Source organism: Mustela erminea, chromosome 16 (genome assembly GCF_009829155.1).
Source record: "Mustela erminea isolate mMusErm1 chromosome 16, mMusErm1.Pri, whole genome shotgun sequence".
In the NCBI taxonomy this organism is placed as follows: Eukaryota; Metazoa; Chordata; class Mammalia; order Carnivora; family Mustelidae; genus Mustela; species Mustela erminea.
In genome coordinates this window covers 38,032,511-38,046,228 of record NC_045629.1, presented here as the reverse complement: position 1 = coordinate 38,046,228, position 13,718 = coordinate 38,032,511, and the positions used below count along the sequence as shown (strand labels likewise).

General features: G+C 37.1%; 1 protein-coding gene across 1 annotated transcript in view; it reads left to right on the top strand.

Moving 5' to 3' along the window:
• MMP16 (matrix metallopeptidase 16) overlaps positions 1-13,718 on the top strand; it is a 292,524-nt gene that overhangs the window by 237,336 nt on the left and 41,470 nt on the right. The window contains exon 7 of the mRNA XM_032316261.1: positions 11,826-11,964. Coding sequence (XP_032172152.1) covers positions 11,826-11,964 — 139 coding nt within the window. The remainder of the gene's footprint in view (positions 1-11,825; positions 11,965-13,718) is intronic.

The window sequence follows — 13,718 nt, the reverse complement described above, 5'->3', positions numbered from 1 at the left end:
AAAATATTACCATGTTGAACTTCTATACTTTGTCAGAACATCAAATCCAATATATACTGTGTTTAATATTCTGTCATTAGATTCCTTATTGCTTAGAATAGTTCTCAAAAGCTATTTGGCCATCAATAGTTGTCCAGGGCTCTATTATTTAACTGAATGATTAGGAAAGTTTATTTATTTATTTTTATTTTGGAGAAATTTTTCCTCCCTCCCAAAAACTAAGCAAACTAAGCAAATAGTGCTTATTCATGTTTGTTTCACTTGCTAGAAATGAAACAATAGCACAAGTGCTTTCCATTTGTTAATGGTGATAACCTGACTTCTTCAGATCTGCCAGAGAACTCAGTCACTATTTTATTACATGGCGTTTGTTGACAATTTTCTTTGGGTTTAAGGAAGGGCAGTAACCTTTTGAACTCGTTTTTTTAGTAAATACACCACAGCAAAACATTGGCAACAGAAGGAATGTTTTCAAGACCATATTAGCATAAAGCAATTAGGCAATGGTAATGAGGATTAGTTTCTCCTGTTATGGCAACAACTGCTCCTGAACCCTGAAACAAAGTCACTTAGGAATCTTTCAGGGTTTTTTGCTCTGTAATTTCTTGGGAATTCTCTGCCCAATCTACTCATCTCTTAGGAGCAAACCTCTAATTCAACGTAGGCCTTTAACATGTAATTTGTTGACAACTCACTTTGTGTCCCTTGGAAAGGAAAAAAAAAGTTTCCCCCTGGCACATTTCCCTCCTGGGCTGCCTCTTGCCTTCCTCCAGCACCCTCCCCAATCACAGCCCAAGCCTCTGCACTTGCTCAGCTTTTAAGTGGAATCCATTGATGACTCTTCTGTTCAGTGTGTTATTCTTATTTCTGATTGCCTGTACTATCCACTTCTTTGAGTTCAGTGAGTTTCCTTTTGTGATTGAAGAAGAAGCCAAAATAATAATAATAATAACAATAATAATCATCATCATCATCATCATCCAGAGCACTAACTCAACCTTTGACTTTTCCTATGAAGCATCTCTTTTCTGTCCTTTATGGCATGATCATGTGCTAGCATTGTGAGCACCTCCAACCACTCTACAGGATGCAATGGGAATAAATGGAAAGATCACCTAAAGGGCAATAAGAGTCTTTGGAGAATACAGCCTTCGTTTTAAGTAAATATCCCTAGAGGTAGTGAAGCCTGAATTGAGTCTTTTAAAAAAAGGTGGGGTTGGTGGGGGGTGGGAAGGAAAGAATGATAATGGTACTCGTGGGAAAGAGGGTAACATGGAGAAACAAACTGGTAAATGGACCATTTCCATACAGTGGTCTAAGTATGCTGGTAGGTGTTTGGTGTTTACAGGGGCAATAAAGAGGGTCTGAGAAAGCCTTTCTGTGCGACAGCTTAAGTTAAATATTGACCAAACCAGTCCCCCTCCAAACGGGCCAAGGAAAAGATTGGTCCTGTCTTCTCCTTTTCACTGTCTGATTTTCTCCTTGAACTCTTACTCAATACCTAGTGCGGGCCATTGCGGCAGGGCTGAGGAGTACAGGGTTTGAATAAGATAGATAAGGTGCATACTCTGATGACAGACAGCTGAGCAAATAAACAAGATGATTTCATAGTACAATAGGTATTATGAAGAAAATAAAACCTGATGAGTTGATCGCAAAACGACTGAGGAAAGTCTAGATTGGGTGGTTAAAAACTAAATTGAATACACTGCCCTATGTACCTTGAGTAAAAATTGCCATATACTTTATTCAGCAGGAACATAGTTTTTATTGTAAATGAGGCATCTTTCTTCAGGTCAAAAATAAAGTGATGGTAATTCTTGATAGGTGTGCTAATGACACAGCTGTTTTCCGGCTCATTATATTCACTAAATGGTAGTTCCCATTTTAGAGAGGCAGTGATAACAGCATTTCACACAGTCTTTTGAAATTAGTTGTTTGCCTCTGCTCCCCTCTCGACTGAATGTACACTCTTAAAGAGTTCATATTTTTGGAATCCAGAACTGCTAGTGTAGCGGGAGGAATGAAACCTTTTATATTTTTCAACACTTAATTATATGATATGTGAATTGAAATTTAATCTCTCTGCCAGTATTCACGATCCTCAGATCCCAAAGAAGGGGGGGGGGGGAAGCAAAATGTCATAGTACTGTGTGGTGCAATTACATCTGGAATTTGAGGCTCCTTACCTTAAGTGCAGTGCGCTGATGAAGCATTTTTTAGTCCACTGTTCTTTCCAGCATCATAACCATCACAAAGTGATTTCTGAACAAGAGTGGATGCAAGAAGAAACAAGAACAAAGTTAAGGATGTAAAAAGAAAACACGGTCAACATACACACATTGATTTTTCTCTTTCTCCTCGGATCTTTCTGTTCTAGGACCTAAGCAACACTTATTCACCATTCATTATTCACATATATAAATGAATTAAAAACCATAAATATTTATGTTATTATGTGTTATACATGAATAATTATGAATTCTTAAGTTTCAAAAATTAGTATTCTCTATGTCAGGACTAAATAAATGCTAATTAACAAGAAAGTGATCCACATCTGACACATCACTCAACCTTTTGGTGTCCAGATTTTTCAATCTAAATCAAAAACAAAGGATTTTTTTTTTTAACATTTGGAGACTATAAAAGTTACTGTGTATATTTAGCATAAGTAGTAAACAAAATATTCTGTAAAGGCCATATCTCCCTTCCTTTGAAACACAAATACATTTTATTTATTAGAATAATTTATATTTCATTCTTCCTTAAGGAATATTCCAGAATTGTGCATTCTGAAATGATATAGAAAGAGTCACCTGTTACTGTTACTTCCTTCCCCTATTATCATGAATCTGTGTTTTGAACATTTTTCAAAAATGCAGACACTATGCAAAGTGATTTGACCCATAGAAATGGGAGAATTTTCCTTTTTTTCCTTGTAGGTTCTTTGGCTGATCTAATAATTAAATTGACATAAAACAGATTAACAGAAGAAAAGTAAATTTAATTCTGTATCTGTGGAGCCCAATAAAAATAAAAGACCCAAACGTAAACCAGACAATTGAGGTTTATATGCCATCATGCGCTAAGGAATGGGAAAGGAGCCTGGGGCTTCAAAGGGAAAGAGGGTAATTCACAGGACATAAGAAAAGCAGATGTTTGGTAATTAGTTATTTGCCATGCCATACATACTGGTTGTTCCCATAAAAAGTTATCTCTGGTAATAGCTCTCTTTCTGCACCAGGCCACCATCTAAATTTTTTTAGGTAGTTCAGGGAGAAGCAAAATTTTTTTCTTGAAACTGCTGGGCCTTGATTGCCTTCAGCTCAAAATATCCACATGCCAAAGAGGCACATTTTGGGGATTGCATATTCTGCTCCCCATCAGACCTGTTGTGATGCACAGCAGCATTACTTCTCCCAGAACTACATATGGTTAATCTTTTGTTGTTGTTGTTGTTGTTGTTTTTCTTTAAGATTTAATTTATTTATTTGACAGACAGAGAGCCCAAGTAGTCAGAGAAGCAGGCAGAGGCAGAAGGAAAAGCAGGCTTCCTGACAAGCAGGGAGCCCAATGCAGGATGCGATCCCAGGACTCTGGGATCATGACTTGAGTCGAAGGCAGATGCTTAACCAACTCAGCCACAAAGGTGCCCTACATCTGGTTAATCTCTGAAAACTGTGCCTGCAAAATCATTGCAGAAATTCATGACTGCCTTAGTAAGAAAGTATATTTTAGTGGTTGCTTTGAACAGGTTTTCTCCTAAGGTTTATATAACAAAAGCCAGTTTGTGTCAGCTCTTGTGATAAGATAATGAAAGCTTCCCAGAATGGCATTGTCTTTGCCAGATAGATCTATTAAGCATTCCTTAGAATTATTTTTTCCTCCAAGTTATAAATTTACTTTTTCTTCCCAGTGTTGAAAAAGAAATATAGCTAATTAAATGTAAATGGCCTTGTTCTCTTTCTTTAAATACTACAGTACCCTTTATAATTCTTGGTACAGGCAGTAAATTTGAATACAATAGTGTGAAATCAAATTAGTGCATTTATAATATATTTGTAAAGTTTTATAAGGTGTGATTTTTTTATTTTCAGTTCACACGTTAGTGTTGAGTGGAGCATGAATTACACTTAATTAAATGGCACGGACATAGTTTTGTTTCTTTTTTAAAGCCTAAAGATGTTGGTTGTAGCATTATTTACAGTAACAAATTTAAATGGCTAAAATGGGGGTGCCTGCATGGCTTAGTCAGTTAAGGCTCCAACTCTTGGTTTCTGCTCAGGTTACAATTGCATAAATTGTGGGATCCAGCCAGAGCCTAGCTCTGTGCTCAATGTGGAGTCTACTTGAAGATTCTCTCTCTGCTCATCCCCCCATCTCTCAAATCAATAAATAAATCTTAAAAAATAAAAATGAAAATAAATGGCTCAAATGGAGGCTTAATAATCTTACATTGGCTAGCCTGAATACTATACAACCATTGCAAATACTTAGATATAATATCATGATATTTTATCATAAGGGAATTGCCTATGTATTTTCTGTTTTTTTATAAACTGAGTATATATTTTAAACTTGTAAAAAATTTCAAAAATACAGAGAAGTTGGAAGAATGATTTAACAACTTTAAGTGCTTGCCTGAGAGAGATTGAGAGAGAGAGAGAGACAGAAGGCAATACAGCATGCATGCCCAAGTTTTTGGTGAAACATTTGAAAGAAAGTTGTTGATAGCAGAAGACTTCATCTCTAAATACCAGATCCAGGACTACCTGTGCACTGAATTTGGTTGTTAAATCTACATAGATCTTTTAAATGATAATTCTTCCCAGCTTTTTCCCAATGGCTTTTGTTGTTGTTACTGTTTTCTTGTTGAGACCAGGTCAGTTGTCTTATACTATGCCACATGCTGGAATGTATTTGTTTGTTTCCTTTCAGTGTCATTAACTTAACTCCTTTCTTCCTATAAGAAATAAGTTAGGTGTAAAGGCTCAATTAGATTCTAATTTAAACACGTTTGGCTTCTACCTGTTTTTACTTCATGAATTATTCTGTGGCCTTTAATGCTTAGCTATTCTTTCTTGCATTACATATAATACCAAGGTTGCCATCATGACTGATACAATGTTGAGCACTTATTTAAGGTGGCAACTACCGTATCTCTGTGTTGTAAAGGTATACTTTCCAGGTTAAATTTAGCATAACTACATACATATACACACTAGTGCATGTGAAATTTTAATAGTGTGATGGTATGATTCCTAATTTTGATACTGTACTATAATTATGTTAAGAGTTATCATTGGGGAAGGTTAAGAAAGAGTATATAAGGAATCTGTTATTTCTTATAGGTGTAATGTGAATCTGTAGTTACTTCAATATAGAATGTTTTCTTTTTTAAACAGCTAATTTATGGGCTGATTTTTAGTACTGTATACTGCTAACAATGAATAAGTTAACCTAATAATTTGTATTTATCAATTTTTATGCCAAATAGGTTCAGTAAGTATGTATGAGCTTTGTCAAGCATATGCCATTATTAAACATTGTTTAAATATTAAATTTTATAAGAAATTCTGATCATTTACTTTTACTCTGTGCTTTGAAGTCTAAGGCAATACATCAGTTGAATGGGGCAAGTGTTAGCTATTCAATAGCAGCTGTACCAAGATAGACTTTTTCTCTCTGTAACTCCAGCATGGCCATCAGTCATCTTATCCTCAAATTTTCCTTCATTCTGCCTGCCCCTTCAAACAGTGGCCTCGGATGGTAAAATGTGGGTGTCTGTCCAAGGCTCAGAACTCATTGCTCTTTCCTTCTTCTTGCTCAGATGTACATAATGACATACGCACTGTGGCATCCCACACTCCAGTTCTGTGAGGCCGCTTGATAAGTCTGGCTAGCAAGGGTGGCCCCAGGATGGCAAGCACTCAGCTGGGTCTGTCACAGGTGTCCTTTGGCTTTGAGAAGAAGTAGAAGGAAATACAAATCAGAAGGCCACTACTTTTTCCTCTTCCCTTTAAGCATTCGTGCGAATAGCTTTTTCCCTTATTATTGCCGTGACTTTGTCTTTCATTCACTATTACTACATGCCTGATTTTTTTTTTCCACAGGATCTATGTTAATTTTGAACATATTTCCCAGACACTCTCTTGGCCACTCATACATCCCCAGAAACAGTACATGATTGCCTGTAAAGAAATCTGTATTTATAGACAAACATTTTTCTATATTTTTTCCCCATAGCTAGTGAGTTTCCTTGATAAGAATGCCATTTTAGTAAATAGTCTGCATATTAAGCAGTTACCTTGGTTTGAACAATGTCATCTTATGGTGGTTTGATGAAAAAATAGAAAAATGTGTTTATTAATCATGTGTAGGTCTCCACAATATGCCAGACAAAGTTCCCAAAGCTGATAATTCAATGGTAACGAAATATACTGTCCCTACTTCTGTGGGCATATAGCACAGTGGAGCAGGGGGAAGACTGTATCACTTTAAAAATGGTAATATAGGGGTGCCCAGGTGGCTCAGTGGGTTAAACCCTCTGCCTTCAGCTCAGGTCATGATCTCAGGGTCCTGGGATCGAGCCCTGCATCGGGCTCTTTGCTTGGCAGGGAGCCTGCTTCTCTTCCTCTCTCTCTGCCTGCCTCTCTGCCTACTTGTGATCTCTGTCTGTCAAATAAATAAATAAAATCTTTTTAAAAAAATGGTAATATAGTTGGGGCGCCTGGGTGGCTCAGTGGGTTAAAGCCTCTGCCTTCAGCTCAGGTCATGATCTCAGGGTCCTGGGATCGAGCCCCTCATCTGGCTCTCTGCTTGGCAGGGAGCCTGCTTCCTCCTCTCTGCCTGCCTCTCTGCCTACTTATGATCTCTGTCCGTCAAATAAATAAATAAAATTTTTTATTTTAAAAAAATGGTGGTATGGTAACAGATGGTGTAAGTGCTGTAAAGTGAAATTACAGACTATTATGGAACAGTATAAACAGTGTCACCTAATTTCAATCATGGGTCAGGAAAGGAAATTTCAGCTAGAATGCATAGGTGTTTCACAGTTAATTGGATGAATGGTGTGAGGAAGGGAAAGAACATTCAAAGTAGAGCAAATGGTATAGAAGTCTTAAGGAAGAAAAGAGCTTTACTCTATCAGAAACAGAAAGGATGCCGATGCAGGTAGAGCGTCAAGAGCACAAAAGGGACCTGCAATTGGTGCAGGGGCTGGAGACAGGGACGGAGTCTGAATTCCATTTTAGATGCAGTAGGAGGCAAATTGGTAGCTCTGAGTTGGCATTGCAGTCATCTCCGTGAAATACAGTGGCAGCTCGGAGTAGGATGGTGACAGTGATGATGGCAAGGAATCAAGAGTTTTGAGATGCTATTTCAGAGGTAGGGAAGACTGGAGGGAGCCCACAGTGGCCTGGCAGGCGAGGGCTGAGAGAGCAACTGATGCTTTCTGGAAATGTTCGTGTAGACATGTGAGGTATTCATAGATTTACATCAAGTTTTCGGTTAAATAATGAATCTATAGGTTAGAAGAGAAGCCAAAGTAGATCAGGTTTACTAATTGGCTTCTAAAAAGAGGTCTGAAAATAGCACCCTTTCCCGAGAGTAGATCAATAACCGATCTTCATATTCAGACAGCAGGAGGATACTTTTTCTCTAGAGTTGTCAGCAAACAATATGCCTGTATTAATACAGAATTTTAAAGGGAATTTTAAAAAAGCAAACTAAATTTCTCCTTATTGCCTCATGGTGTACACCCTGCCATACTCTGTGTATTTATCTTTGCAAACAAAGTGTTCTGCCTGGGTCCCATGCTACATGGAAAGACAAATCTGCGTAAACTTGTATCTAAAGTTTGTATCTAAACTTGTATCTAAAGAAATATTGGTCTTCAAGTAGGAATTCCTCTTTGGTAATTTTTAAGCACTGTTTTTTTCATGAGTTGATTTTGCAAATGTGCTAGTTTTGATTATTTTTAGGGTATGCTTCCACCCCTTCCACTCCCTTTTATAAGGGCTGTAGCCAAAAAAAGGCCAGTGGCAAGATAGAAACAACAGATTTAGAGCCCAGATTCTTCTTTCTTTCCCTTTATACCGAAGGCCAAAACAAAAGCTACAGTGTTTGGGAAGGGTGAAACAATTTTTTTTCCCCTGCATGTTTCAAAGACCTTGATATATCATACCTTTCTAAATAATGGAATATATACTAAATGTCTGCCTGTTCAGGTGGAACTTGTGTACTCTTGTGACATCTGCATAGCTTTTGACTTCTGAAAGGATAACTTAACCTTTACTTTGTCCTTTCCTCCTTAAATGTGTTTGCTTTTAAGAACTATTTAGTAAGCTCCGACCATGTGCAAGATATTTTTCTGGAAATGGGGAGCCACAAATGAACAAACATAACTTTGCCATCATGGAGCTTACATTCTAGTGGAGAGAGAATGAACAATAAATGAAACATGTACTGTGTTAAACAGTGATCAATGTGGTGAAGGGAAATAAAGCAAGGGAGAGGGAGAGTGAAAGCACATGTGGGTGGGCGGAGTGAGGGAATGTAATTTTAGATTGTGCGCTCAGAGCAGGTTTCACTTAGAAGGAAGATTTGCATAGAGACTTAAATAACATTTTAAATATCCTCTCTCTACGAATCGTTCACAAGCTCAATTTCTGAAATGGCACTCTATAGTGACTAGGATATGTTTACATCCTCTGTGAGAGAGTGCTTGCTAACTTATTTGTACCGTTGCTTTCTACCACTCTGGGAAGGTGTGGATAAGTTGAATAGAAGCACAACCTGAATATCGACAGTTGATATCACTCTCTGCCAAGGCTGCTGTCAGTGAGAAATCGTTCTGATTTCACCTATTATTCCGTATTACTTTCTGAATTTTTGCAAATTGGCTGATCTTGAGGCAAAATTTCTGCTTCTTCCTGTATTAGTGGCAAGTTGAAGTTGTGTTCCTATCTTTACATAGCAGCATATGGCTGTTCCAAAGAGCCACTGGCCTTGTCTCAATACTGGGTAGACAGAACAATGTGAAGTGCTTCTCTGAGAAAAACTGGAATATGGTTCAGGCTTTTTTTTCCCCCTGATTTTTTTTTTTTTCCAATCCTTCAGCTCAGAGAGCTTTCAATTTCATTGTTCCATTAATAATCATGGTCAGTTATTTCTTTGTCACAGTCTAGTAGGTATTTAGCCATTTTTATTATTTTTGGATATACATTACAATAACTTAAGAATATTTTATGTGAGGGTGCCTGGGTGCCTTAGTTGCTAAGCGTCTGCCTTCGGCTCAGGTCATGATCCCAGGGCTCTGGGATCGAGCCCTGCATTGGGCTCCTTGCTCCATGGGGGGCCTGCTTTTCCCTCTCCCACTCCCTCTGCTGTGCTCTTTCTCTAGCTGTGTCTCTCTCTGTCAAATAAATAAATAAAAATCTTAAAAAAAAAAAGAATATTTTGGGCGCCTGGGTGGCTCAGTGGGTTAAGCCGCTGCCTTCGGCTCAGGTCATGATCTCAGGGTCCTGGGATCGAGTCCCGCATCGGGTTCTCTGCTCCGCGGGGAGCCTGCTTCCTCCTCTCTCTCTCTCTGCCTGCCTCTCTGCCTACTTGTGATCTCTCTGTGTCAAATGAATAAATAAAATCTTTAAAAAAAAAAAAAAAAGAATATTTTTTGTGGAGGGGCATCTGGGTGGCACATTTGTTAAGCCTCTGACTCTCAGTTTTGGCTCAGATCATTATCTCAGGGTCCTGGCCTGGAGTCCCACTTAGGGCTCCACACTCTATAGAGTCTGCTTGGGTTTCTCTCTCCCTCTTCCTCTGCCCCTCCCTGCCATGTCTCTCTCTCTAAATAAATAAATAAACAAATAAATCTATTAAAAAAATAATAATCAGAATATCATCTGCTCACATACTATAGGAGTAAGCCCTGGATCTTCATGCCCATGTAATTTTGCTGGATCAATCTTTTCACAGAATAGCTCTGTATTTTAAAATCAGTTTAATGTATCTACTATATGTGAATCAAGATATGTATTAATTCAGGTTAGCTGGTAGCATAAAAATTATCAAGAAGAGGTTAATAATGTAAGAAGATATTGGTAGGAGAGAGATGCATGGCTAGAGCCATAATATGGCTGAAATCTGAAGAGAGAACCAAGAAGAGCAGCAGAACTGTAAACAGAATTGTGAAGGAAAGTAAGATAACAAGTTTCAATATAATTTTAACAATAATAACAACCAACTGTGTGCCAGGTCTTCAGGAAATCCTTAAAACAGTAATTAGAGGTGCCTGGGTGCCTCGGTCCATTAAGTATCCAACTCTGGATTTTAGCTCAGGTCTTGATTTCAGGGTTCTGAGTTCAAGCCCTGCACTGGGCTCCACACTGGGCATGGAGCCTACATAAAAATAAAATAAGGCAGTATTCATACTACAAGTCAGTTATTAGTTTGTAATAACTCAATGACTAGTATCTTGACCTGGATGACCATTATTAAGGGACAGAGCAAGAATAGGATACAAACTTAGACGTGTTGATTAAGCTACTTCCTTCTTTTTATAAATAACAAAGTTCATAGAGAAGACAACTCAAGGTAACTAGAATGAAGCGCAACTACCCAAAGATTCCTAAGAAAATTTTTATGTTTGGATTGGTTTAGATGGAGAAAGGTTCATTTTTATCATATCACCTGAAATCCAAGAATCCCCAGTTGACTGTGTGTGTGTGTGTGTGTGTGTGTGTATGAATGACTATATGAATAACTCACAAATCCTAGAAAATCTAGTGAGTTAAAACTATTGTAAGCCAAAAGATTGGGAAGGCCCTATAATAAATCATTTGTTAATATCTAAGTAAGGGAAATTGGAAATATTTTCATGAAACATACTTATCTAAGTAGTACAAATAAATGTTTTCCAAGTGAAATGTTGTTTGTAAATACAAAATTTTGAAATGAAGTGAAAGGGTATACTTCAAAATTTACCTAATTTTTCTAATATTAAAGCACTTTGAATAGTTTTCATTCTGAAACTTTCCATGGAAAATAATTGAATGTCATGCCATTACTAAGAATTTATGGAGAAACATATTGTGTGCAAGCTAATGATTAATTCAACAACATTTATAAGCACTTGCTATGAGACAAGTCATATATTTTCACTGGAGATACGAGTGGACACTTCTTACATAAAATAACTGATGCTATGATTGAGTAAGATCCAGATATTGTGAGAGCATATTGGGGAGGCAGATGACGCAGACTGGAATCACTTTGATAATTTTTTTTCAAGATAACTTTGTTCATTTAGGGTGACCATATAATTTATCATCCAAACCAAAACATATTTGAGGGTGAAAGAGGACACTACTTACAATTACAGGGGACGATGGGTATAATGTGGGCACAGCAGGAGGGATGGCCTCTTTATTCCATCCCTAACATTTTAAGTTTGTGTCTGTAAATGTATACATGTCCATATGCTGCTCTCTTATTCAGGAATACTGACTTAATCCACAAATCTGGCAAGGACTTGTCTGTACTACTTCTCTTTTTTCCATCTAAAAGCCCTGGAGATAATGTAAAATGTTGAAGTTAAATATTTTTACATTATCTTTTAATCACCTTGTATGGATTAGAGATTGGACAGTTAGCTACAAAAACAACTGTCATCACTGTAAGCAAGTTGATTAGCTGTTTCTTTGATGTTTTTGATTTGAGATAGTGAAAATGACACTAGTTTAGTTTTAGAAGGGTTACACCATTGCACAGGGAAATGCTATGGAGGCCTGCATGTTTGTTGAGAGATGCTTTTGCTTGGTTTGCAGGACCAGTGGTTTTGGCGAGTGAGGAACAACAGGGTGATGGATGGATACCCCATGCAAATTACTTACTTCTGGCGGGGCTTGCCTCCTAGTATCGATGCAGTTTATGAAAACAGTGATGGGAATTTTGTCTTCTTTAAAGGTAAGGAATTTTTCCCATGTCTTCATCAGTTGTATTTTGGTTGTTTTCTCCAGGGCTCTATAGCACACATAGAGATGAATAAGTAAAACCTGTTCAGTGAAGTTAGGTAGCTAATTGAGCTTCTGAAATGAACTGTACATGTAGACTAGAAATATAAATGAAAAGGGAAAAAAATAAATATAAATGAAGTAAAATCAGTGATAATGTTTAACTCTCTAATTTATGTTTTCTTATATGGCATTCTCATATATAAGTCAAATTTAGAAGGCATTGTGTGATTTCTTAGAGTTTCTTAGATTTGGTTTAAAATACCAAAAGAAATGAAATGAATGAATGAATTGCTAATAAAAAGTCATTTATTCATTTCAAAAAAGTCATTTAGTCACTAACTAAAGGTTTTTGAGTTTTTTTAAAAAGTATTTGGAGTTACTTGCTATTTTTTATAAAGTGAAACCTATATTACTTCTTATTTTCATATATGGTATAATCCTTTAATTTACTTGATTTAGTAAGTTTTTTAGTTTCCAGTAAACTAAGAAATTGCTCATAAAGGTGAGGAAAACTCATGAGTAGGAAAAAAATTCACCCAATTAATTTCACCCGGTAAAATTTATTGGTTGTTATTTATCTAAGTGACACGTTTTAATTGCACAAATACTAACTGTCTGGCATGCAAAAGTAAGATTACATGGTGACATGAACTTATCGGGGCATCTGGGTGTCTGTTAAGTGGCTGACTTCAGCTAAGGTCATGCTCTCACAGTCCTGGGATTGAGCCCTGGGTTGGGCTCTGATCTCAGCAGGAAGTCTTCTTCTCCCTCTCCCTTTCCTTCTGTCTGTCCCCTTTCTTGTGCTTTCTCTCTCTCTCTCTCCCTCTAATAAATAAATAAAGTACATTTTTTTAAAAAGTGAACTTAGTCAAGTGCCTGGTATTCCATCCTTAAAATTTGCTTCTAAACAGTAAGTCATAAACCTGTGGGGGGAAACGCAGGGAAAAGAAAGAGACTGAGTTGGAAGATTGATGGAATTATGAGGAAAAGATATGATAGAACTATCCTACAACCCAGCAATTGGTATTTACCCAAAGGTATTTACCCAAGGATACAAAAATACTGACTGCATCTTGCCATTTGCAATGATGTGGATGGAGCTAAAGTGTATTATGCTAAGTGAAATAAGTCCATCATATAAAAACAAACTTAAGACACAAAACATAAATATAGAGGAAGGGGGGGCGAGAAGAAATGCTGTTACACATTTCCCATATCTTAAACCGGGGACTGACTTGTAACTGAGGGTTGATGGAGGGAGGAAGGGAGGGAATGGGCTAAATGGGTGATGGACATTAAGGAGAGAACTTGTGATGAACTCTGGGTGTTACATTAAGTGATGAATCACTAAATTTTACCTCCGAAACCAATATTATACCATATATTAACTAACTAGGATTTAAATAAAAACTTGAAACAAACAAAAATATTTGAGCTGAAACTGAGGAGATCTAGAGTGCAGAACATATCAATTGATTGACTGACTGAATGAGTGACTGATTGAATGAATGTATTAGCCAAGAGCCTAAAGAGCTGAAAAGAAGTTTAAACAGGCGTGAAGGTAGAAGGAAAGAAAAAGGGGATCTTAACACCTCAAAAAAACAATTGTTCCCAACTTCAAACTAAATGAACTTATAGTAATGATGAGGATAATGAAAATGTAGAGTATAAGAAACACTTGTGATATTTTAGGTGAGATGCAAA